The 23,172-nt window shown below is 45.9% G+C and overlaps 1 protein-coding gene across 2 annotated transcripts in view; it reads left to right on the top strand.

Moving 5' to 3' along the window:
- The window catches only part of MCU (mitochondrial calcium uniporter), a 774,118-nt gene that overhangs the window by 177,066 nt on the left and 573,880 nt on the right, over window positions 1-23,172 (top strand). The window contains exon 2 of one of the 2 annotated variants that reach the window (XM_086922280.1): window positions 17,950-17,988. The exons of the other annotated variant lie outside the window; for it this stretch is intronic. Within the exon in view, the coding sequence (XP_086778406.1) occupies window positions 17,950-17,988 (39 nt within the window). The remainder of the gene's footprint in view (window positions 1-17,949; window positions 17,989-23,172) is intronic. 2 annotated transcript variants of the gene reach the window in all.

A 23,172-nucleotide genomic window follows, 5' to 3' on the forward strand; every position in this document is an offset into this window, starting at 1 on the left:
AGGTCAGGGAGATCTTAGATCAACTTGAGTACCAGGGGGTGATTGAAACATGCACCTCTCAAATGAACAATCCTTTGTTTCCTGTCTCCAAGCCAGACAATTCATATCGTCTAGTTTTGGACTACAGACACCTTAATACATGTTGCAAAACTTTTGCAGTACAAAACTCGCACAGTGCAGCCCTAATGAATAACATAGTTAGGAAAAAATATAAAACGACATTAGACATTTCTAATGGTTTCTTTTTTCAAAACATTGCACCAGAAAGCAGATACTTGACCGCTTTCTCCGCATTTGGGTCGCAGAAAAAATTCTGTCGACTCCCACAGGGGTTCAAGAACAGCCCAGGACTATTCTCAGCTAGGGTAACAGAGTTACTACAAATCTATGATGATGAAGCATTATCTTACGTAGATGATATTTATCTCTCAGACGACGACTTGGATACTCACTTGAAAAGAGTGAACACCATCATACTTGGGTTCGCAGCAGAGGGTTACAAATTCAACTTTAAAAAGTCCCGAATTGCCCATCTGACAGTACTGTTTTTAGGGTACGAATTATCAAGTGAAGGGAAAAGCCTAGCGGACAACTTCTTAGAGAAGTGCGCTGTACTCCAAGCTCCAAAAACGCTGAAGAATTTACAATCAATACTAGGTTTTCTGAATATCGGAAGAACTTACATTCTAAAGTACGCAGAGAGGGTTAAACCTCTCTACGAACTAATTAAACCTGATTTAAAACAAATCAATTGGACTCAAAAACACACAGAAATTTTGAGATCACTGCAAACAGACATGTTAGCAAAAACAAAATTAGATACACGTGACAACTCGATCGATCTTGTAATCCGAGTCATCCCAGGAAGATGCGGATTCACGTACCTAACCTCTAATGAGGGAGAAAAGGTACCTATTTCAATTAAATCTCACTTGTACACACAAGCAGAAAAAACATTCAGTCGCACAGAAAAAACTGTGAACGCAGTGCAAATCGCATTAGCAAATGAAAGAGAACTAGCACACGGCAAACGGATTAATATCCTCACAGCGGAATCCGCCTTCGAGGCGCTATTCAGCCCAGTAAACCTGCCTACAGTGTCACTGGATCCAAAATGGATACAGTGCATAGATTCTCTAGGAGCGGAAGACGTGAAATACTATTTCGCCCCGCAATACGAAGAACTGAATGATTTAGAATATGAAGAAGAATATCCTCTGCCAATCGAAATCCTGCCTCTCCCACAATACGCATGTATAATCTATACAGATAGCTTTGTACAGCATTTTAATGTAGAGAGTAAATCCTACAATGCAGCATGTGCGATTATTAAAGGTCGTTGGCTGTGCGGTAAATTCAGACCGAAAGTAACAAAAACTGAATCAGTAAAGTACTGTTCCGTTCAAAGAAATGAGATCAGATCTTTAAAGATGGCGCTCGAAAATGCAGAACGCGAATTCCCCACACTTATCGTGTGCGATTCTCATTTTTGCGTCAATTCTTACAATAACAAACTGCAGAGTTGGATCGAAAACGACTACAAAGATGACACAGGTGCCACAATAAAGCATAAAAAGCTCTGGAACGAGGTAGCTCTTTTACACAAAGAACTACAAAAGACTCACGTGATTCACGCACAGAGTCTTCAACGTGATGGCGTTCACGTTGCAGGGAATTCATTGGCTAGTACAGCCAAAGCGGAAGCAACTAACCCGGCTTCCGTAGCCACAAAAAAGCGTACAGATAAGTATATAGACGGGGAAACAATGCTGGCAGTAAAAACGACCGTAAAAGGCGACTGTGCAGCACTACCCATAAACTATCCACTCAATTATGCATACATAATCGATGCAAACTCCGTTCCTTTTGCTCGAATCCCTGGAGTGGGGGATAGAGTAATTCCAAACAGGAGCAGGAGGGGCTTCCTATTACTGGAAGCACACATGGGGTTGGGTCTGAAACACCAAACAATCAAAGCCTCTCTGAAAGAATTACAATCAGAGTACTGGTGGCCAGGAATGAGTATAGATATTCAATGTTTTGCTCAAAATTGTGAAGACTGCAACAGAGATCGCAGAAATGAAAAGGCCAGTGTAGTTTCAGGATCCCTTCTAGACAGCATAAGGCGGTCTATCTGCGCAATCAAAGAAGAGAAGCGCGTCCCAGTGTACAACGTTTAAGACGAAATACACTTAAATAATGAGGCCTCCAGCACTCGGCTGACGCTAGAACGGTTATAAAAGATTAGCGAGTCCATATCGGCACATACGCAATTACCACGTTCCATTCTGACCAGGGTCCTGCTTTCAGCTCTCGAGCCTATAAGGAGGCCATGGCTAGCATGGGAATTGGGTTGCGGTATTCTTGTCCGTCGCATAAGTGTGGTAGAAAGAAAAAACCGGGATATAAAGCAATCTATAACAGCGAAGGTATTAGGTTCAGGCGCTGGGTGGGTCAAACATTTAATAAGTGTCCAGACTAGTCTTAACAACATGCCAAGAAATTCTCTAAAAGGTTTCAGCCCATACGAACTATTGTTCGGAATTAGAATGAACGTTCAGGACCTCGATAGTCAGATGTCAGTGGTACAAAAAGAAACAAAGCAGTTTGAAGTAAAAGACCGTTTGGCTGTTTTACAGGAACTGAATGAAACAAGAAAATCATTAAGCAACATAAAGTTAAAGCAACAGCCAAATACCACTGACGAGGCACCACCCGCAACAGCCCCAGCAAGGCCTGTCTGGATTCCAAAGATTGGGGATCTAGTCAGAGAAAAGATCGCGGTTAAGAAGGAATTTGGGCCTTCTTACAGAAAAGCAGTACCTGTCTTAGCAGTCACCGGAACAAGATCAGTTGTGCTACCGCCCCTTGCTGGTAAAAAGGAGAACAGAATCGTGTCCATCGATCTGGTAAAACCACAAGCATGTGGCCTATAATCAACAGTAGGCCCAGTGGACTCCCAAGAAACAACAGAATACCCAAACTTGCAACAATCCAAGAGGTTCAAACTGAAAGACTCATCACATTCGATCAGCCTGCAGTGCACAATGAAGGACTATGCAATAATGCCATGGAACTCGTGCCTCTTGAAACACAGATTGAAACAGTTCGTCAAGAAACAACACCAGTCTACAATGATGTGGCATCAGAAAGTGCTACCGAAAGACAGATTGAAAGAATTGACAGAACTGCCTCTGGTTATTTCATCAACTTCGACAACTTCTCTGAAGATTTTAACGACCCCGAAGTGATGCCAGAAACAAAAAAGTCTTTTAAAGAAAAAGCAACGGAACTCTTTCATCAACTGAAGGAAATCTACTTTGTTTCCCCTTGGCTAGAGTTCTGGTTCGGTCTAGGTGTATTTTTCCTCCTGCTTTGGCTCATCATGGTACTGTGTTTGGGAAAATTCATTGAAGGAAAATATATTACAATGGACACAGCAAGTCAGAACATCAACCTAGTCCTGAAACCACACAGATCATCCCACGTGAAGAAAAGAGAACTGTCAACAGTAAATGTCACAGCAATTCCAATACCTGGTGGGGTAGTATGGGAGAAAACAGACTATGAGATCTATGGTCCGGTCGAAATCCTGAAGTATCCTCATCAACTAAAGGTTTCCTTAAGTGACTTTGTGACACCAAGTACATTCTCTGATGATTGGGACTTTAACAGTATTAATGACATGATGTCTGATTTAGTAATGTCAGCTAGATTCACAGATCATGATTATTTACAAGGTTCATCTAGTTATGAGCAGTTATTCTGTTACACCCACTATGGGGATCATTACTTGCATAAATCTGCACAGCCTAGAAATGTTTTTATGTATAATCAATGGGAACATTGTTCTACACCACCTAAAAGCAGTTCTAAAGCATTTTTTGAGAAATTTAAATACTTCTCAGGGTTTAACACAAGTAATGCAGAAACGTTTTATTACAAACTGTTAGATAAAACAGGAATGAAAACAATGCTGACAAATTCTAAATTGATATATTCAGAAGCATTTTATGACAAAATGATGACATTTGGTTTTGATTATTGGAAAAATAATATTGAAACGAAAACGATTTGGGGTACAAAAGATTGGCAGGTGCAAGGCATTGAAGCACTATTTAGAACCTGCATGATACCAGAACAAATGTTATTTTTTTTTTTTTCCCCAATTTTTGAAGACCTTTATTGTGCATGTTGCAGAAAAACAAATACGGGCCTACAACCATCTGGCCGGCCACAAGACTTATGAGCACAGGTGTCAACATTACGGTATTCCGGCGGTATCAAGTGATACAACAACTATTAATAACAGTTACACTGGAAAGGACATGTCGCCAGGGAGGAGGATCAATGAGGTCAAATTTTAAAGTTTTTGATGAAATAAAAGTCAATAAAGGATAGGTATAAAGGAGATCCGAGTCCGTACATTGAGTCCACATGAGTAGGCAACAGTAGAAATGACAGCAATTACGTAGAGCTCTTCTTCAAAGCGGCAGAACAATAAAAAAACAAAGCGTACAGCAGAAGTCAAATTCGTGCCGCTCCCAGTGCCACCCACTCCCAACCATCCTCTATCACAGACCCAGAAAGGAAACAGTATAAGAAAGCGCAGGAAAAGAAGAGAAAAGGCCCATAGAAACTAAATACGAAAATTAAAATCTACCCCCCCCACCCTGCACCAACGCGGAGGCTACGGCCTACCCCCCCCCCGACAATGTGCCTGTCGCCCCATAAAGAACCCGAAATATAGTTCAAGCAAAGGAAGAAGAAAGAAGAAGGAAGAAAAATAATGAAATGTTACCATGAAATATAGAGAGTGAGAAAAGGCCACCCTAATCTGCGACCCTCAAAAAACCTACAAGTGAAGCGGGAGGAGGAGCCAAGCAAGCCATTCCCAGTACCCCAGTCAGAAACCCAGTCCCCACACAATTTGCAGTCATTGAAAGCCAGATATTAATACAAAAGCAGTTAGGGAAAGACATCCTAACTTGTGCGACTTAAGCAAGAATGTACTACTTCCAATCCCGGTCCCACCCACCCAGCAACCGACAGTGCAAGGAGAACCTAGCCCTGACCCGACCTCAGACAGACCCAAAAAGAAGCGCATGAAGAAGTACAAAGCATTTGCATCCATTAAAGAAGACTAATAGCAACAGTATAGTCGCACAATGCATCTAAAGGGTAAGACAGTTCAGGTGCGAGTCAGCAGAACATTTAAAAATCCAGGGAAGACGTCGCCATCAGCACTTACCATCGGGCTACCTGACCACAGAATTCCCTCCCCATAGATATTAACCAGCAAATGTGCCCAGCAAGCAACCTCATGTGGGAAAACATTACACAGAGCATATTAACAATACCAAGGCATCAGTTCAGTCCGGGTCTCCGCTAGCCAATCAGGCAGAGTCAGCGCCAGGAATGCCGTAATTGCGACCCGAAATAAAATAAGCATGCCAAAGAATAGCAATTACAGTTTGAAATAGGGGGTTTCACAAATGTATCAACACCATCAGGTCGGCAAGGATTCCAGTCCGGGTCACAGTCAGTCGAGCAGGCAAAATCAGCGAGAGAGAGCGCTTCAGCCCTGGCCTGAACGTTGGAACCTTCCCAAGCATAGGCGCCTCCGTGAGCACACCGCAGTCAGAACAAAGGAGCAAGATGGCCGCTCTCGATATAGAAGGAGCAGAGGGAGAGGAAATGATCGTTCCCAGTCACCGTCCACCACCATGTCCACCATGACAAGCGCTTTTCCCACAGCAGAACTGCACATACACCAGCATTGCAAAAAAGGCCGTGATAGCACTGGCAGAGGCAAAGTCTCAGGTGCCGTAGTGAGAGGAGACTTTGTAGCTACAGCGTCGTCAGTAAGGGAACCTTCAATACAGTAGCCAGGGACAGAACGTTCGACAGGCTCGTGCAGCAACATTGTATCCACCGCGAGTGGAATGAAAGGCAATAAGGGATCAGCCAGCCGCCGTCGCTCACAGTGAGAAACAGCTCCTTCAATCTTTCGCTCCAGCTCTTGGGTGTTCCGTTGCCATGTCGCCCTTAGGTCTGCAAGGGCCATCAGGATGTCAGCACAGTTCAAGGCTTTCCCCCGCAGCGGCCGGTGGGCACTATGCAGCGACGTCACCGGAGCATATACCAATTCGAGAGTAGGCAGGGCAGCGAGCACTGGGGATAAGGGGACCTCCGCCTCACCGGTTCGGCAGACAGGCGCCATCATCGTCCCCGCGGTCAATCCACAGCGGAGGGGGGGGGGGGGCGACTCAATATCCAGCAGGGACAGCAGTTAGGGCCACCAAAGGCGACACAGCTCGTAGTCCGGTACCTGTACAGTGAGAAGACCCCCGCGATCTCTGTAGGTGCGGGTGAGACGCGGCGGAAGAGGCGCCCCAAGATGGAGGCTGCTCAGGGTGATGGCCGCACAACAAAGGAAGCGTCGCCACACCGCCCCAGCCTCGCGAGTACCCACTCCGTCGCCGAAGGCAGCCTCGCCGGTCTGCCCACCACTGCAGTCATCCACGGATCCTGAATCGGCGGCTCCGCCTCAGCCCGTCCCACCGAGCACGACCAGCGGCGCCCGGCGGCGGCGATCGGGGCAGAGTCCAGGGGCAGAGCCGGGAGTCCTCAAACCATCGAAATCCGCCCCCAAAACAGCCGGCAGGGATATTGGCAGGACGCGGTCAGCATCTACACGTTCGTGGCTTCATCTGCACGCGTTGTAGGTAAGAGGAGACATCAGGATTTTGTGAAAAGAACAGGCGGGTTGCGGAGCCGGGAGCTCACACGTCTGGTCCGTCCGCCATCTTGGCTCCTCCCCACAAATGTTATTTTTAAATGACACAGTACACCAAACATCTTGTCTTGGCCTAGCTAAGAACAAAGACCTTAAAACACCGTCTATACCAAAGCCAATAGCTGAGAATGCAACTGCAGATAATGAGTTAGACGTGTCACACATTTTACATTTCAACAGAACACATCCTGATTGGAAAAAGTGGTTAATCTGGCCTACAGACACAAATAGCTGTCAAGATAGGTTCCTGAATAAAACACAGGGTTTAAAAATGACCAGATTAGACTCAAGATATTCCCAGAGACAACATCCAGGGATTATAACAACATACAGTGTAGGGAAACTCTGCCTAGAATGGCTAGCTACATCCACACTGGCTGAAATTAAGCAACACTTGTCTTTATTAAAAGATGGTGCTGATTTGCGCGATTTCATTCTTGGACCACGCAAACAGCGTCAAAAGCGTTTCATAGCGACCAGCATCTATGCTGCTTACAACGAGGCTTGGAAAGTAAAGCAAATTGTAACTGCTGAAAAAATACGAGAAATTGATCGTATTAATTTGGAGAAAACACTTTCTGTGGTAGACAATGGGTTAATGACTCTGTCTTCCAGAATATATTCTTTGGACAATATTGTATCCTCTGCCTTTGATGTGATAGACAGAGATTTGCTAATGTTACAACATGGCCAGTCTCAATTGCGCTCTATTATAGAACTAGGCTGGACGCTGCAAAATCTTCGTTCAGGCTATGTGCCTTGGCGTTTAATCAACACAACGTCATTGTTTTCCATTTTTAACCTTACTGATAAATAGATCAGTTTGGCACAGAAAGGAGCAGACTATACAATCTTGAGCATCGAGAAACTCGAGAGATTACCATTGACAATGTCAGAGAGTCCTGTCATTGAATGGATAATACACGGGATTATCACAATTCCGATAACAACTTTCCGATTTCATAAATGCCTTGAGTACATACCTGCTGGCCAGTATGAACAATTGGGTAAAGGATACTTAAAATCCGAATGGAAATTACCATACACTCATTCTTGCTATAGTGACAGCGACAAAAATGTATTTCTTAGTGGTGACAACTGTAAACACTCACTAAGCGGTATACTTTTGTGTCAGGGTATTAATTTACACGGAGCATGTGATGGAAATACAAACAACCTTTCATGCCACCAGCTAGTCACACCTGCAACTCAGATAGAGCCCTTCTTTATGCAACTCGCAAACGGGAGTTACATTCTAAGAACGGATCACAGGTGCTGTGGCCTCGCGCCCGGACTAAGTTATCTAGTAGAAGTAACGTCCATGGTCAAATGCTGTATGCAAGCATTGTTCCCGAGCGGGCCTCCAGACATAGTGACTCCCATCTGGCCTCGTCTGAATCTCTATTCTATACGAATTGATACATTAAGCAAAATGAAATCTGTGCTTTTACAGACAACAGTGCCTATAACGTCATCTAAAGAGACGTATGATCTTCTAGTCGCAAGGACGGCTACTGAGGTCCATGACCTTTTATCAACAAATTGCCCCGTGCATTTCGTAGAAATGTTTAGCCAACTCCTTAACATGTCTAGTGCTACAAGCATCCCAGGCATATTTAAGACAGTCTTTACGGGACTGCTAACACCCTTCCAGGCAATTTTGGGAATCTTTCCTAATTTTGTGCACTCCATCTTTGGTGGTATTCCACTATTTTTGGGACTCATCGCAGGGATTCTATTTTTGACCCTCCTGCTTCGTTATGGCAAGCCTCGGCTCAGACATAGCTCCCATGGGAATGGAAGAGACAATCCTAGCAATGCGCTACAGGGACAGGATAACTAACGTCCTCGGATTGGCCAGGCTGAGAGATCTAAACATGACCTGGTTCTTTTCATTCAGACCAATATGGCAAAATTGCATTTTACCTGTGCTACGGTGTATGCTTTGCGGCGAGGAATGCGTGTTGGACATCTGTCTTTCACTTCCATCAGCAGTACCAATGGACGTCGATACTTTGCTAAGTCCAATAACGGCTCACGCATTGTGTTGTCCCCAGCGGCTACCAATCCTGATGACGGCATTTGTGGAGACTCCTGTACTACAGCCAAGTGGTAACAGTGGAGCGAGTGACAAAAGCAACATCACCCAGGTACAGCGAGCTGTGAGCATTGCTGCTCCCGAATATGATGACAGCAATCATTCTCACACCTGCCAAGTTACAGCGCTATCTAATTTGGTTGAACTATCACCTGATTTTGTAGACCAATTCTTTGCGAGCCTGTCTGATACGATGTTCTCACCCACAGAGAAACAATAACCTTTTGAAAAGCTTTCCGACACACAGCGTTCCTATGAACTCTGGATTCGGCCTTCAGTTTTGATCAACAAAAAACTGCCAGGAGCTTTGGTAAACTTATTTTTCTTTGAATTGGACAATTTTTCAAATATTGACCCTTTTCCTTTTTGGCACGAACAATTCTTTGCTTAACGTAAAAACTATTCTTAGAGAACAGAAGCTTCACACTTCTATTTCTAAACACATCTAGAGACATAACAACATAACACCAGCCTCTAGCACACATGTTATTACAATGCATTTTTTATGTGATGATTTATCTCGCATTTCTTCTGTCAGAGATACTTCATGTGTAATTCTTTATGCATAATCGTTCATTGATTTTATATGCAATACCTTTTGAATGATTACTATGCTTTAAAACAACGTACAGTACCTAAATTCCATGTATTACAAGTACGCCTATTTCGAATGCATTTATGTATTTTGGGGTGGGCTATGTTACACAATGTTACACATGCATCTAATTGCTTAGTTTTAGTAATTTTGATGGACATGAATTCGTGGAGTGGGTGTCATGTGCTTATCTAGGTTCCTGATCGATACTGTGACCTTATGCCCCTATTCGGCTATAAAGCCCTTTATTCCCTATATTGGCATAACCATTCAAGTGCGATTTTCTGAAAAGTCATCTCTGGCCTCACACGAGCAGAGCCACTGAGCCACATTCCAGCATGACTCTCTGCTACTTCCTTTGCGACCAATTAGTGCAATGACAGAGCAGCAGTCACTATCTGATATTCCTAGATAACACTCCGAGTTCTTCAACAAGATAAAAACTTAGCAAACCTGGAAATCCCCGCTTGCTATGTTTTGATTAGTAATGGAACTCTAATGAGCAACTGATAACTATCACTTCCTAGTGACATCTTTAATTGACGTCTTATGTCCAGCAAACTTGCGTCAAACCCGGCACCTGTCAGGTATAAATATTACCAACGTTGCCTTAAGCAATGAGCGTTGCCTGTTGCTGATGCCAGCTGCCTGCATGACCAGTGTTGGTAAAAACTAGCACTCTGTCGCTGCAGCCTGCTATCCTGTGGTGGTGAAGCTACTGATTACCATTATCGCCGCTACAGCGCGAACTGTGGTTCAGTACGCTTGAGGAGCCGTGCAGCCGTCCTCTGCGAAGACATCCAGCCCAGCTGCCCGCGGACGCTGTCACCCCTCCTTCCTCCCGACGCGCTGAGAGAAGCCGCTGCATTTCTCGTGCAGAGAAATCCAGTCCCGGCGCTTCCGGTTTACCCTCGCGGGTGACTGGGATATCGAGAGAGACCCCTGAAGGAGATACCAATCCTCCATCATTCTATTCAGAGGTATGGTGTTGACTAAACCCTTAGAAGAGAATTCTTGAAACAAACCTTGGCAAAACCAACTTAACTTAAGCTACTTACTTACTCCCCTTTTCACGTGTTAGGCCTAGGTCAGGCACACCGGGGTAGGCTTAGTTAGAAGCACCAGTTGAGTATGTTAGCCTAATGTATATATGACTGTATATATGTTTTATTACTTTTAAACCATTGTATGGCTAAGAAACCATATCAATGCTTTTACAGTTCTATTTCGCAATTCTTATCTTACTGTACGTACTTTTTATAATAACAGTTATTGCAATTGTGGCAATACATTTCTCTTGTACGAGAAGAAAGACTGTTCAATAAATGTTACCCTTTATTGATACACGCCCGTCTCTCTATTCTCTACATATTGTGAAAGTAAACTGCACTAGACTGACTGAGTGAAATCTATGTCTATTGTTTCACACGACCCTAGAGATCGACTCTTGATCTGAGGAGCAAAGTTGTCATGTTGCACGGTTGTTGGAAAACTGAATCCCTTCTTGTCTGTGCCAGGGAAGCTGATCACTTCCTATGCAGAGAAGAAAGTTTCCAGTGACCTCTGAGCTAGTTGGTAACACAACCCAATTAAGTTTAGCATAGTCAGTGGAGGCCTGGAATATCCGCAGTTCCACGTCGATACTACTGTTTATGTTCTTCCAATGCGCAGGGCCTAGTGGGAAACTACACTACTGATGCGCTGATCTGGGTCTGCCCGGGCACCCCATTTCAGGAAACACGCAGAGTAGTGGACAGGGAGGGTAGGTATTCCCTGTTGGAGGAAATACTGGACGGCCAGCCCGTTCTGCTAGGCAGCATATATGCGCCGAATGTTGAGCAGGATAAGTTCTGGGACTCCCTTACAGGTGTTCTGGCCCAATTCACATCTCTTCCATGGATTTTAGGGGGTAACTACAACTGTGAGCTCGATGTTGCCCTCGACAGATCACACCCACAACCACCACACTCCCCTGCCCTTACACGGTCAGAGCGCTTCCGCAGCTGGATTAGTCACTGAGCGTTAGTAGACGCGTGGAGAGCTCATCACCCTCAGGCGAGGCTTTACTAGTTTCATTCCATCCTCCACAACTTGCGGATCCGGTTAGACAGGTTCTTATGCCCTGTCACTGATTCCTAAAGTCCAACACACGGATTATCTAGGCCGGGTAATCTCAGACCACGATGCACACATACTGCGCGTACAATGGAGGCCCCCCCCCCCCCTCACCTTCCGGTGCCCACATGACGCCTGCCACAGGACTGTCTGACAGACCAGGTATTCTGGGGCGATCCTGCACAGAGTATACAAGATTATTTTACTTACAATACAGGGTCCGCCACCTCAAGACTAGTGGAATGGGATGCTTTCAAAATAGTAGCTCGGGAGGGTATGTATCAAGCAGGTAGTAGGGGTGCGCCGCACACTGGAGCAAACACTCATCAACCCGAAACGCACGCTAGCAACACTCACGAAACAAGAAGATGCTAATGCCGCCACGGTAGCCCAGGTGGCAGAGGCCAAAACACAATACTCTACCGCCCTGGTTGACTTGCGCAAATACAGCTTTAGAGCCTATGCCGCCCGGATACACAAGAAGCGGGACAAAACGTCCACACTTCTAACGTGGCTAGCGAAACAGGACACGGACACCAAACCCATCACCGAGATCGTGATTCCCTCAGGTAATTTAGTGCGCTCCCAAATATACATTTTAAATGCTTTCCAGCAGCACTACATCGTGATTTACTGTGCTCCGGTACATTTCTGGCAGGAAGCGATCAGCCACTTCCTGGATCCGCTACCGATCCCACACATCACGGACGCGGACAAGGCCGCACTGGACGCCAGAGTATCGGAGGTGGACCTCTCCTGCGGGTTCCGCGCGCTGGCACTAAACAAGGCACCGGGACTCGACGGTCTCCCCCTCGAGTACTACGGTACGTTCTCTAACCTTTTGGTCCCTCGGCTGACCGCAACATTTGCGGATGCATTTGAGAGGAGAGAACTTCCGGGCTCTCTTCGCGAGTCAGTCATAGTGACGTTTCCTAAACCGCACCGAGACCCGCAACGACTGTCCTCTTATCGCCCCCATCACACTCCTGTCAGCAAGATCTTGGGAAGAATCCTCGCAGCGCAGTACAAACAAATATTACGCCCCTTGGTCCATCCGGACCAATGTGGGTTCGTCCCAGGCAGAAACACATCCCAGAACATAAGGCGACTGTTCCATGTCCAAGATCAGGTAGGGGACATTTTCCCTGTGCGGCCTGCATAATCCTCGACCTTGAAAAGGCCTTTGATACCTTAACATGGCCTTACCTCTTTGCTGTCCTGCGGCGGGCAGGAATAGGTCCTACTCTTCTACGGTACACGCGGCTGCTATACACTAACCTTACATCTCGTGTCATACTCGGTCGGTACGTCTCGTCTCCGGGTCGAGAGGGGCCCAGACAGGGCTGCCCTCTTTCTCCCCTGATCTTTGCCCTGGCGGTGGAACCCCTGGCAATACGTTTGCGCAGGGAGGGAACCGCCATAGCGGACACTGTTAACTGGGTCTCCCTGTACGCAGATGATCTCCTTCTGTACATCCGGGATATCACCAAGGACCTGACACCCATATGGACAGCCTTGACTGAGTTCGCGGAGGCGTCTGGCCTCCAGGTGAACTTTGATAAATCTAAAATGTATCCACTACACCTGTCCTTTGAGCCACGGGAGATACGAGTGGGTGCGCAGAGTCTGTCTTGGAACGCGGGTGCCCCCGCTATCTGTGTCCACCTGTACCACTCCCCTGCTGACATCTATGAGGGCAATCACCGTAAGGTGTTGGCCAGCATTAGGTCATCCGTAGGCTTTTGGAGATGCCTCCCACTAGTCCTGATCAGTTGTGTGGCTATAGCCAAGATTATCATTGTTCTCCGCCTACTATACTACTTCACGAATCTGCCGGTTATTCCACCCAGGGCTTTCTTTCGCGAGCTGGACGCGCTCCTTCGTGCACTCTTATGGAGGGCTGGCCGCCACCGTATAGCTCTCGCCAAACTGCAACTGCCCACCACGCAGGGGGGTCTGGGTGCCCCCGCCTTTGAGTCTTATTTCCTGGCGGTGCAGCTCAAGTGGCTGTCATACTAGACGTCGGGTAGGCACACCGGTGAAACATACACAGCGCAGGGCCCAGTCCCTACTCCCGAACTTCGTCGTCTGTTGCTTCCAGGCACCAAACCTCGTCGGACGTATCCATTGCAGGTGTCGGTGGCTCGCAGGTGTATGCAAAGGATCCACCGCATTGCGGCGGAGACCCCGTGCTACTCCCCGCGACTGCCGCTGGTTGGCTGGCCGAAGCGGGAAACCTATTTCACACATGCCATGCTCCGCGCATGGACAGAATCCGCGATCACTGAGGTGGAGGGGTTATTCGCGGAAGGACAGCTTCGCCCCTCCGAGCAGCTTATGGAGGACTACAACCTCCCCCCGGGACAGTTTTTAATGCACCGACAACTCATAGACCACTTTCGCCCACACTGAGATCTTACTGTCGGCGAGGCGGCAACATACCCGGTCGTCCACATCATTCTCTATATGGACATCGGCCGGCACCTGGTCACTTGGCTGTATAAGTCCATACGAGAACTCACACACAGGCCACTACACAATCTGCGTCCCACCTGGGAGGACGAGTTTGGGCGGCAGTTACATGACAGGTAATGGGCTAGAACGCTGGAATTCCTCAAGAAGGTATCCAGAGACGCGCGGTTTAAAAACATACAGTTCTACATCTTACACAGGGCGTATCAGACACCGGCGCGCCTCCAGCGGTTCTACCCAGATACACAATTCCTCTGCCCTAGGTGTCATTCATCAAACGCGCACTTCCAACACATCATCTGGAGCTGCCCCGTTTTACAACAATATTGGTCTACCAGTCTCGACTCTGTCCGCACACTCACAGGACTCGCAGAGCTACACACATGGGAAGCGTTTGCTCTCGGAATATTTTGCATGCCGAAAACAAAGTACAGGTCCGCTTCGCGGCTGTCCCTGCTCCTAGCCAAAAGAAATATTGCCATGCAGTGGCAAGCAGCATCAGGACCCCCGTTAGAGGCATGGGTGGGTGCGGTACAGAAATGGGCGAAAGCGGAGGAGGAAACCCTGAGGGAGGAGGAAACCCTGAGGGAGGAGGAAGCAAAGGTACAGCGCAAACACCCCATATCGTTGAAAACAGTATGCCTGCTTATTGCATACCTGTATCACTGTTGCGTAGTTATGCGTATCTTAATGTAATGTGAGTACATTTGAAAAATGTTGTTAAAAATATTTTTTTTTAAAAAGCCCCTAATTATAAACATCACTTGGTTCCTAGATGCAACAAAGTCACTACATTGACAGTCGGAATTGGTGCTTGAAACGTTAGTGACTAAGGTATACAAAAGCATGCCACCTCGGAAACCCCATACTTGTATTATTGACAACCTATAAAATATATTTTGAGGGGTTTCCATTTGTCCAATGCAATTAATTGCTTTTGTTTCGAAAAAATCTATAAAGTATTTTTAAAATATGATGAAGCTAATGGTGCGAACTTGATTTCCTCGTAGCATTAAGTTCACACACGTGCAAGAGGCACCCCTGCTTGTATTGAAAGTTCCTTTCTTGTTCAAAAAAGGCTTCTTTTGAGGCTTTTTACCTAATGTGCATTTTTTCACTTTAGACGTTGCTTCCTTCTGTGCTTCAGGCTCTCTGTTAATCACAATAATTCTGCCCCTTGTTCACGTATTGATTGTTCCTATGATTACGTGGTAGATTATTTCCTTTGGCATCAAACTGTGTTGGGGGAATTTCCCACTGTTTGAACATTTTCCAGTCCCTTCTTTCATGGTGGCAAAGCTGTAATCTGATAATGTTGCTGTACTTTGTGTAAACATTGCATTGATTCCAGTTTGAGAGCCAAATTCGATTTTTGTTCTGTTTTTTTGTGTGTTTTGCACCAGATAGGGCATTTGGCTCCGCCAATATGCGAGCATCCAGGAGTAAATGTATAGGCATTTATATAGCGCACTACTTACCCGTAGGGTCCCAAGGCGCTTCGACCGCTGCGAAACCCTTCCTGGCTTCCCTGAGAGATGGTCCCTTAATGGGTATCTCCAGGGTGAGACCAGGCATCCCCGGCGGTCTGGTGGGGCCGTTAGTGAAGATGAGGCAAGCTAATGCCCAGAGTTGCCGAGTGTGATCGCTGATCAGAGTGGGCACCAAGGCGAGAGAATTATCGAGTCCGCTGACCCTGGTCCAGAAACCTGCCGCGCCGGGAATCGAACCCTGGTCCCGGGCCGTCCTCTGCTCTCGGGTCTGCCGCCTCTAACCAGTGAGCCACACTACTTCACTACTTCAGGAGTACATGAGCATAAGTTGTGTGCTTAAGCAAAAACGTGCTTGCCCTCACATACCTGTGATCATTTTGTCTATTCAGCTGCCTGAATTTGAATTTGCAGGGCCACTCACATGACATTGCAATGCTATTAAAGTGTCTTAGATAACTAGATACTTTCTGTAGATTTTCTCTGGCAGCAGCACTGATACGAGGAGGGCAGTCATTCACCGACATGGATTTTTCGGTTTGACTTGACAGTGGCTCTATCTCTAGACCTTTTCACCAATTCCAATATTACTGTACAGGTTTTTCTTCCACACACATACATATCCATTCCCATGATATTTACTTTTAATGCTTCACATTACAATACAACATTTTATTAAAGACCGATCTATTGGCATTGCCAATGCTTGAATTCTATTTCAGGCCAAGCTTATCTACCTGCTGAATCATGGCTGGTTTGAATGTATGCAAGTGGAAGTAGAAGGGCTCATAACACTGCTAACCTTAAATATTTTATTTGGCTCCTATAAGAACGTCAAGTGGCTGCCAACACCATATTTAGTGCAGAGCGCAGTCTTTCAGGTAGCTGGGAAATCCATTAACGAGAAGAGGCAGGCACATGACAAATAAGACAATGTCACCTTCTTGCATGCGGATCCCCAAATTGAACTTGCCTCTAATGAAACGTTCATTTTCAGCCCTACAGTGTTCCTTAGTTTCAATAAACTATGAATAAAAATTAACACTAATAATTGTACTCATGGTAACAGTGAGTAGCATTAAAGCCACACGAACAGTGCAAACAGAGGGATAGACAGAGAAATCAGAATACATTGTACTAAAACTGAAACCATAAAGCATCTTATCTTTTTGTGCTATCAGATACATTTAACATAGTTAAAAATGAGGCCATTCAGGGAAGTGTTTGAACTTTTCCAGAAGGCACCGTTTGTTTTTGTTTTTATTAAAGGGTATTAAAGCTCCTGCTTCTGGAGGGCTGCAAGTAAGCGGGCTCATGTAGAGGCAGTGTTTTGTGAACTTTGACGTTCTATCAATATGAAAAAGTTCAGATTCAAGGAAATGAACTTTCTCACAAGATCGTATCGCCGGAAGGATATAGCTGCATCATTGTTGATCTGGTTGACCTGTTTGTATATTCTCGAGGAACACAGAATGGAACTTTTAGAGTGTGTAGTTATCCTGAAAACCTTGCTGATTTTGCCTAGACATCCTCTTGGACATGCATTGGACACCTGGGTTAAGTATTCATGTAATTGAAGCTGCTCATAATCTTCATGGACTCGGTGGAGGGATTGGTCAGTCATGCATTACAATAGTTGCCACTGTGTGTTTTGTTTCTTTCCATTATGACATGATGAACTCAATAATTTCCTTCCACAGTTGTCATCCTTCTATACTTAAAATTAGCCGTTAATAGTGTCTTTAACTTTGAAAAGTTCCCCTGTACCACGAAGAATTCCTCTTTAGGAAAAACATATTACAAATACTGGTAGTTCAAGAAGTTGATAGATGTCAGGTATCATGATCGCGTTTTTATGTCACTTTTTCAACTCCATTCACTTTTATTTCTTACCTTGCGTATTGTGATGTCTAAATAGTGCCATACCTATGTTTACCTCCCTCCTTCAAACTCACTTTAAGCTGAGGTTCCATTGTTTAACCAAAAGCCTGCAGTCTATTACTGCTTCAGGTAGATTCCGGCTTCCATTTGAGAGGAGTTTGGACATGTCAAGAAGCTGATGAGTTGCTCCTATGAAGCGGTTGGTGGATCTCTTCCTGACATTGTCCATTTCGTTTTCAGAGCTAATCTGTGGAACCTCATTTGTGCAAGGTTTCCACCCATTATTTAGGGTGTGGCTTTAAACATCATGCATTCCAATGTGCACAATGTCAAGGCGGTCACCTTCCATCTATTTTCTAGCAGTGTCTAATCCATTTATACTAATTACAACTCTTCCTCCTTAGTCTATTCGAGTTAAACAAAGTCACAAGCTTGAAGGTGCACATTACTCATCTTCTAAAATCATACCCACTAATTGTTTCTCATTTCCTGTTTTTTCCAGAACATTACACCGAAGAGAACAAATGCCATCCTGTCAGAGGTGAAGTTGGGGTTACTATGAAAAGAGGTAGTGTGGGGAGGATGAGATACGGGAGGATGGAGGCTGCTGGTAAAATGGTGGGGAGTAAATTATTTTCCTGAAATGAACCCCTGTACATTGCTTAGAAGGCTTCGGACCAATGTTCTTCCCGCTCTCTATCATTTACTGTGATTGTCATAAACAATTGGTTTACATGGGCAAATAAATTAGCAATAGTTTAAGATAAAAAAGAACATATTTGCCAAAACTTTACGTTGAAAATATACTTGGACACAGGAGTATTTATAGGGGGGATTGTGGTGAGACAATCAGGAAAAGGTTTTAGGGGGAGCGGAGTGCAGCCAATATCTGAGGCAATGTAATCGTTTGAGCTTGACCCAATGTTAGGGTTTTGAATCGGATGTAAAGTCCTAAATAATAGCAAAGAAATCTCTGGTTATCAATATAGAAAAATAATGTGAGTACTGTGCTTTCTGCCCGTCATAACAAAATATTGCTTTCTATTTCTTGTTCAATGGCTGATAGGCACTGTTTAATTATATGGTATACTCTGCTCCTCAACTTTGCAATATATGGACCTTGTAAGGTATTTGTAGCGAGGTGTGTTGTAAGCGCGCCTAAGGAATTTAAAATGTATAAGCTTGTGTCTGTGATTGGTAGAAATAAAACTCGTTTGCTGACCCCAAATATGCCGACTCTTATCTGGTAGGGGCTGGTGTAACTAATGCTCCCAGTGTTACCAAAGATGCCTGTTCCGGGTAGGGAGGAGGGCCAGGTTGGTGTGATGGTTTGGAAGCTAAGTGCCCTCCATCCGCATCCTCAATCACTACAGTCAGTGGGGCAAATTCCGCAGGGGCGAGTGGATAAGAGGGGATCTGTGCAAGTAACACGCTGTGCACTCGTTGCAAAACCAAATAGTCCATACTGATGGCCTCTGAAAAACAATTATCAGCATTGGACAGGACATGCCCATCTGGTTAGAGATCCCCAAATGTGCGCAGCCATGTCGCTCCAGGGTGTTTTGAACAAAGTCTCAGACGCAGGAGGCAACCATGGGATATCTACTTTGTGTAAGTAGGGAGAATATAAAAAGTCTCCATTTTACGCCACACCCAGCAAGTAGTGGAAAGTGTCTAGATATTGTTTGGGTCCAGAGGTATCCCCACGATGGTGGATAGCCTGTAGCGGTGCTCCTTCTACTTGGTCTTGTTCAGGCCTATACTAAGGTAGCCGGGCATCGCTGTGGTACCAGTGATGGGCATACTGTCACCGCGCCACTAAGTAGTAGAACTGCAGATGTGCCATGCCGAACCCTCCCCACTCATTGGGGAGCAACAAATTGTTGCACCCCACTCGGCGCCTGCTGCCATCCCGGATCAATCCTAGGAGCAGACTCCGCAGCGTGGCAAAGAAAGTATTAGTGAGAGGAATAAAAATTGGGGAAGAACTACCTTTTTCATAATGGCGACACATCCCGCCAGTGATGGCTGGAGGTGTATCCAGCCATCCGGGTGTGTCATTAATCTGTCCACTATTTAGATGTAGTTTAGTCAGAGAACTTGCTCCTTATCCTGATGGACCGGGATGCCCAAGTATTTGAAGAAATCAGGGCACCACCTCATTGGAAATTCGCACGTCACCAGCATTGTCACTTCTGTGAGTGGGAATAGTTCGTGTTTCTCCCAATTTATTTTGAGGCTAGAGAGCAGATCATATCGCAAAATCTCACGCCCAATGGGAGCTTGATTATTTGAATTGTGGTGAAGAAAAAGTAAGACCTCGTCGGTGTACAGTGACGGGAGCACCAGACCAGATCTGAATTGCAGGCCTCGATGGAGATGTTTGGCTTGAATATGCCAAACCAACAGGTCCATAGCAAATTTAAATAGCAATGGGGACAGTGGGCAACCTGTCTCCTCCCCAAGGAACTGCAAATGGGACAGTAAGGGAGCCGTTTGCACATATGTGGGCCAGCGGTCTGGAGTGGATAAGTTTAATTGGAGGGAAATCTGCGTGGCAACCCCAACTTTTGTAGTTTGGCGAGCAAAAAAGGCTACTCTAGGGAGTCAAAGGCCTTTTCGGCTTCAAGAAATGCAGCTGCTGCTAGAACATCAGGTGAGATTCTATTCAGCACTGACAGGTGTGCTCGCAAGTCCAGAGAAGTGGAGCGGTGGGGAACAAAGCCTGATTGTAGGGGGCAGATAATTGGCTCAAGGAAAAGTGACAACCGGCCTGCAATATTTTGACCAGTATTTTATTGTCCAAACGGGGGAGGGACAGTAGTCTGTAGGAGGTACAGTTGAGGGGTTCCTTGCCAGTCTTCCAAAGAAGCGTAATCAGTTTCTCGCAGGGTAGGGGGCCCGATCCTCGCATCCAGCGATTCAGCATAGATGGCGAGAAGGTGTGGTGCTAGCAGGTGCTTATGTGCCATATTGAAAATTCCCATGAAGCCATCCAGACTGTAGGTCTTGGAGCCGTCTAGTAATTTGATGATGGATGTGATTTCTTCCCTTGACATGGGTTCGCTGAGGAATTGATGTTGCGCATTCGTGAGCCAGACCATAGCGATCTCTGCGTGGTATTCATCAAAATCTCGCCCATGTATCTGAGGTGTACAAATGAGAGTAATAACATGGGGGCTATGCGAGCACTGCGCTGTTATCAGTTGTGTGTGTCTCCTCTTCAAGCAGCAATTTAGGGATGTATCCCCGCCCCTCTGTGAGTGAAGCTGCAACACCAGTGTCCACCCTCCTCATAAGGCCGGTCCCTAGCGTGCTTCCCCAGGTGCACCAGCTCACGATCAGCCAACTCCCAAAACACATCCATGAGGGACACGGGGTGAAGTAGCTGCTGGTCATCAGGTCCCCGCACCACTGCGCCATCTAAGTCATGCAGGGCAGCCTCGTCTCGGGACAAGACATGTTGGATATCGCGCAGTACACCTGCTTGTTTTGCAATACAAATCCTCCGTATGTAGGCCTTGAAGGCCTCCCAAAGGGTAGCCTGCTTCGTAACTGATCCTACATTCAGTTCAAAGCAATCCACTATGGCAGCACGCAGTTGCTCACGTAAAACGTCATCATGGAGAGCATTGCAGGGAAAACATCACCTGCCTTCTCTGCCACTGCCAAATGGTCCAACCAATACCATGAAAATTGGGGAATGGTCCAATAGTGGGTGTGAAAGATGGGAAACATCACCTAACCAGGGAAGCACCGTGGAGGATACCAGCCAATAATAAATGCAGGACTATGTGCACCTAGTAAAATGTGTATCCCGGGAGCGCAGCAGATTTAAAGCTCCATGTGTCTAGGAGAGAGTAAGATCTCACTGAGGACTTTGAAGGATTTCAGCTGACCGCTAGGGGCTGCACCTGTGGAATCCAGCAAATGGTTCAGGAGCATATTAAAGTCACTATAAAATGTTCGTCATGGACTTGCCCCAGGGGCAAGCGCAGATCGTGAAAGAATTCTGGGGTGTCGACATTAGAGGCATAACATTTAGAAACAGTACACTATGGCCGCCAGCAGGCCAGCTATGATCACATATCGGCCGCTGGCATTGACAAAAGAGCTCTAGGGGTAAAGGGGACCAAGTGGTATATTAAAATGCCGACCACACATTAATATGTATTATAGGTGGAAGAAAATCTATGTAGGCCCCATGAAGACTTGAAAGTGTGTTATGTGTCAGGGGAGAGAAGTCTCCTGTAACAATGCTAATACCGTGGCGGGTCACCAGCTTACCCTTATGAGGGTCTAGGATAGGAAAGCTAGTAGGAACCCTGGGTCAGTGCGACTATGTGACATTGGTACGTTGTGCTAGAGATACAGTAAATGTAGCGTGTGGCATACTGGTACAGGTCTTCCAGTTAGAGGTCAAATAAACAGATTCCAAATTATAAAGGAGTTCACATAAACATGGCAAGACGTGACAATTTGAATATATTAGCTATGTTTAAGCAGGCGTCTCATTTCTCAATGAATTATTAACAATTACATTATAGTTTTTATGCCCAGCGGGTATGATAATAGGTGCCACATATTTTTAAGGCTTACCAAATCCTGACAGACGTATGTGTTGACATATCCACTGAGACTTTTGCTGGACCTGCGTGGCCTTTATTACAGAGTAGTGCAATGCATATTTAACGTAAAGATAAACTTGTTACAACAAACCAACACACACGGATTGCTCCAGGCTACTGTTAATGGCTGCGCCATGGGTAGCACCTGCTTCTCGGCTCCGTTCCCCACCCCCACAAAACGGAGTAATCTGAGGTTTGAGTTTGTCCCAGCACCTAAGTGTATCAATGCCACTCTCTCATATAGTGTTACCGAGTTGTTGTGCCTCGTACATGGGTTGTAAGCCACTTGGGTGTCTGTCCCAATCTTTTCACCATGTTGCGAATTGTTACCTTCAGGTTCTTGGTCTACTGGTTTCAGCGCCATCGATATCGTGTCCGAGCGTCATTGATACCGTGTCCCAGCATTGTGCAATGGGGTAATTGCGCAAGCCGGCTATCTCTTCCCTGTGCAGAGCAGTACTTTCTGCATGCGCTCATACCACCAGTGAGCCTTTCCAGTTGTTGAGGGCGGGGGAGTTGCCTGTTTTTCTATTGTTTGGTTGTTTAGTCTTTTAGCAACAATGAGCCCTAGATCTGTGAATCTAGAAGTGACTTTGTGTTTCTTTTGTCTGGGGAATGAACCTAGTATGCACGCTTACCATGTGTGTAATTGTGGTTTATCAATGTAGGTTGCCAGTGCTACTGTCACATCCTGCCAGTATAGTTGTAGCGTAGGGCAGGACACCACATCATGTGTAGGAAGTCTGTGCCCACCTGTGTGCAGCGAGGGTAGGTTGAGTTAGGTAGCTGAAAGTATTTGGACAGTTTGTCTGGAGACAGGTATGCTCTGTGTATAATGTACGGCTGTATAACTTGAAATTTGGCGTTTCGTGGTATCTGCAGGGGGCTGGCCAGAATTGTCCCATTCTCTGTCCGTCCATGGTGTTTCCCTTTCTCCTCCGATCGCGTGCACAGGGATGTCGGGGGCTGTAATGTGTGTTAGTAAAGCTTCTGACAGCCAAAGTGTAACCGCTTCACCGTGGCGTCGGATGGCCGGGGGCTGTCCGACACATCAAAAAGGATAATGTGGCTTTAGTATATGTGTGTGTATGTATATA

Source organism: Lissotriton vulgaris, chromosome 5 (genome assembly GCF_964263255.1).
Source record: "Lissotriton vulgaris chromosome 5, aLisVul1.2, whole genome shotgun sequence".
Taxonomy (NCBI): domain Eukaryota; kingdom Metazoa; phylum Chordata; class Amphibia; order Caudata; family Salamandridae; genus Lissotriton; species Lissotriton vulgaris.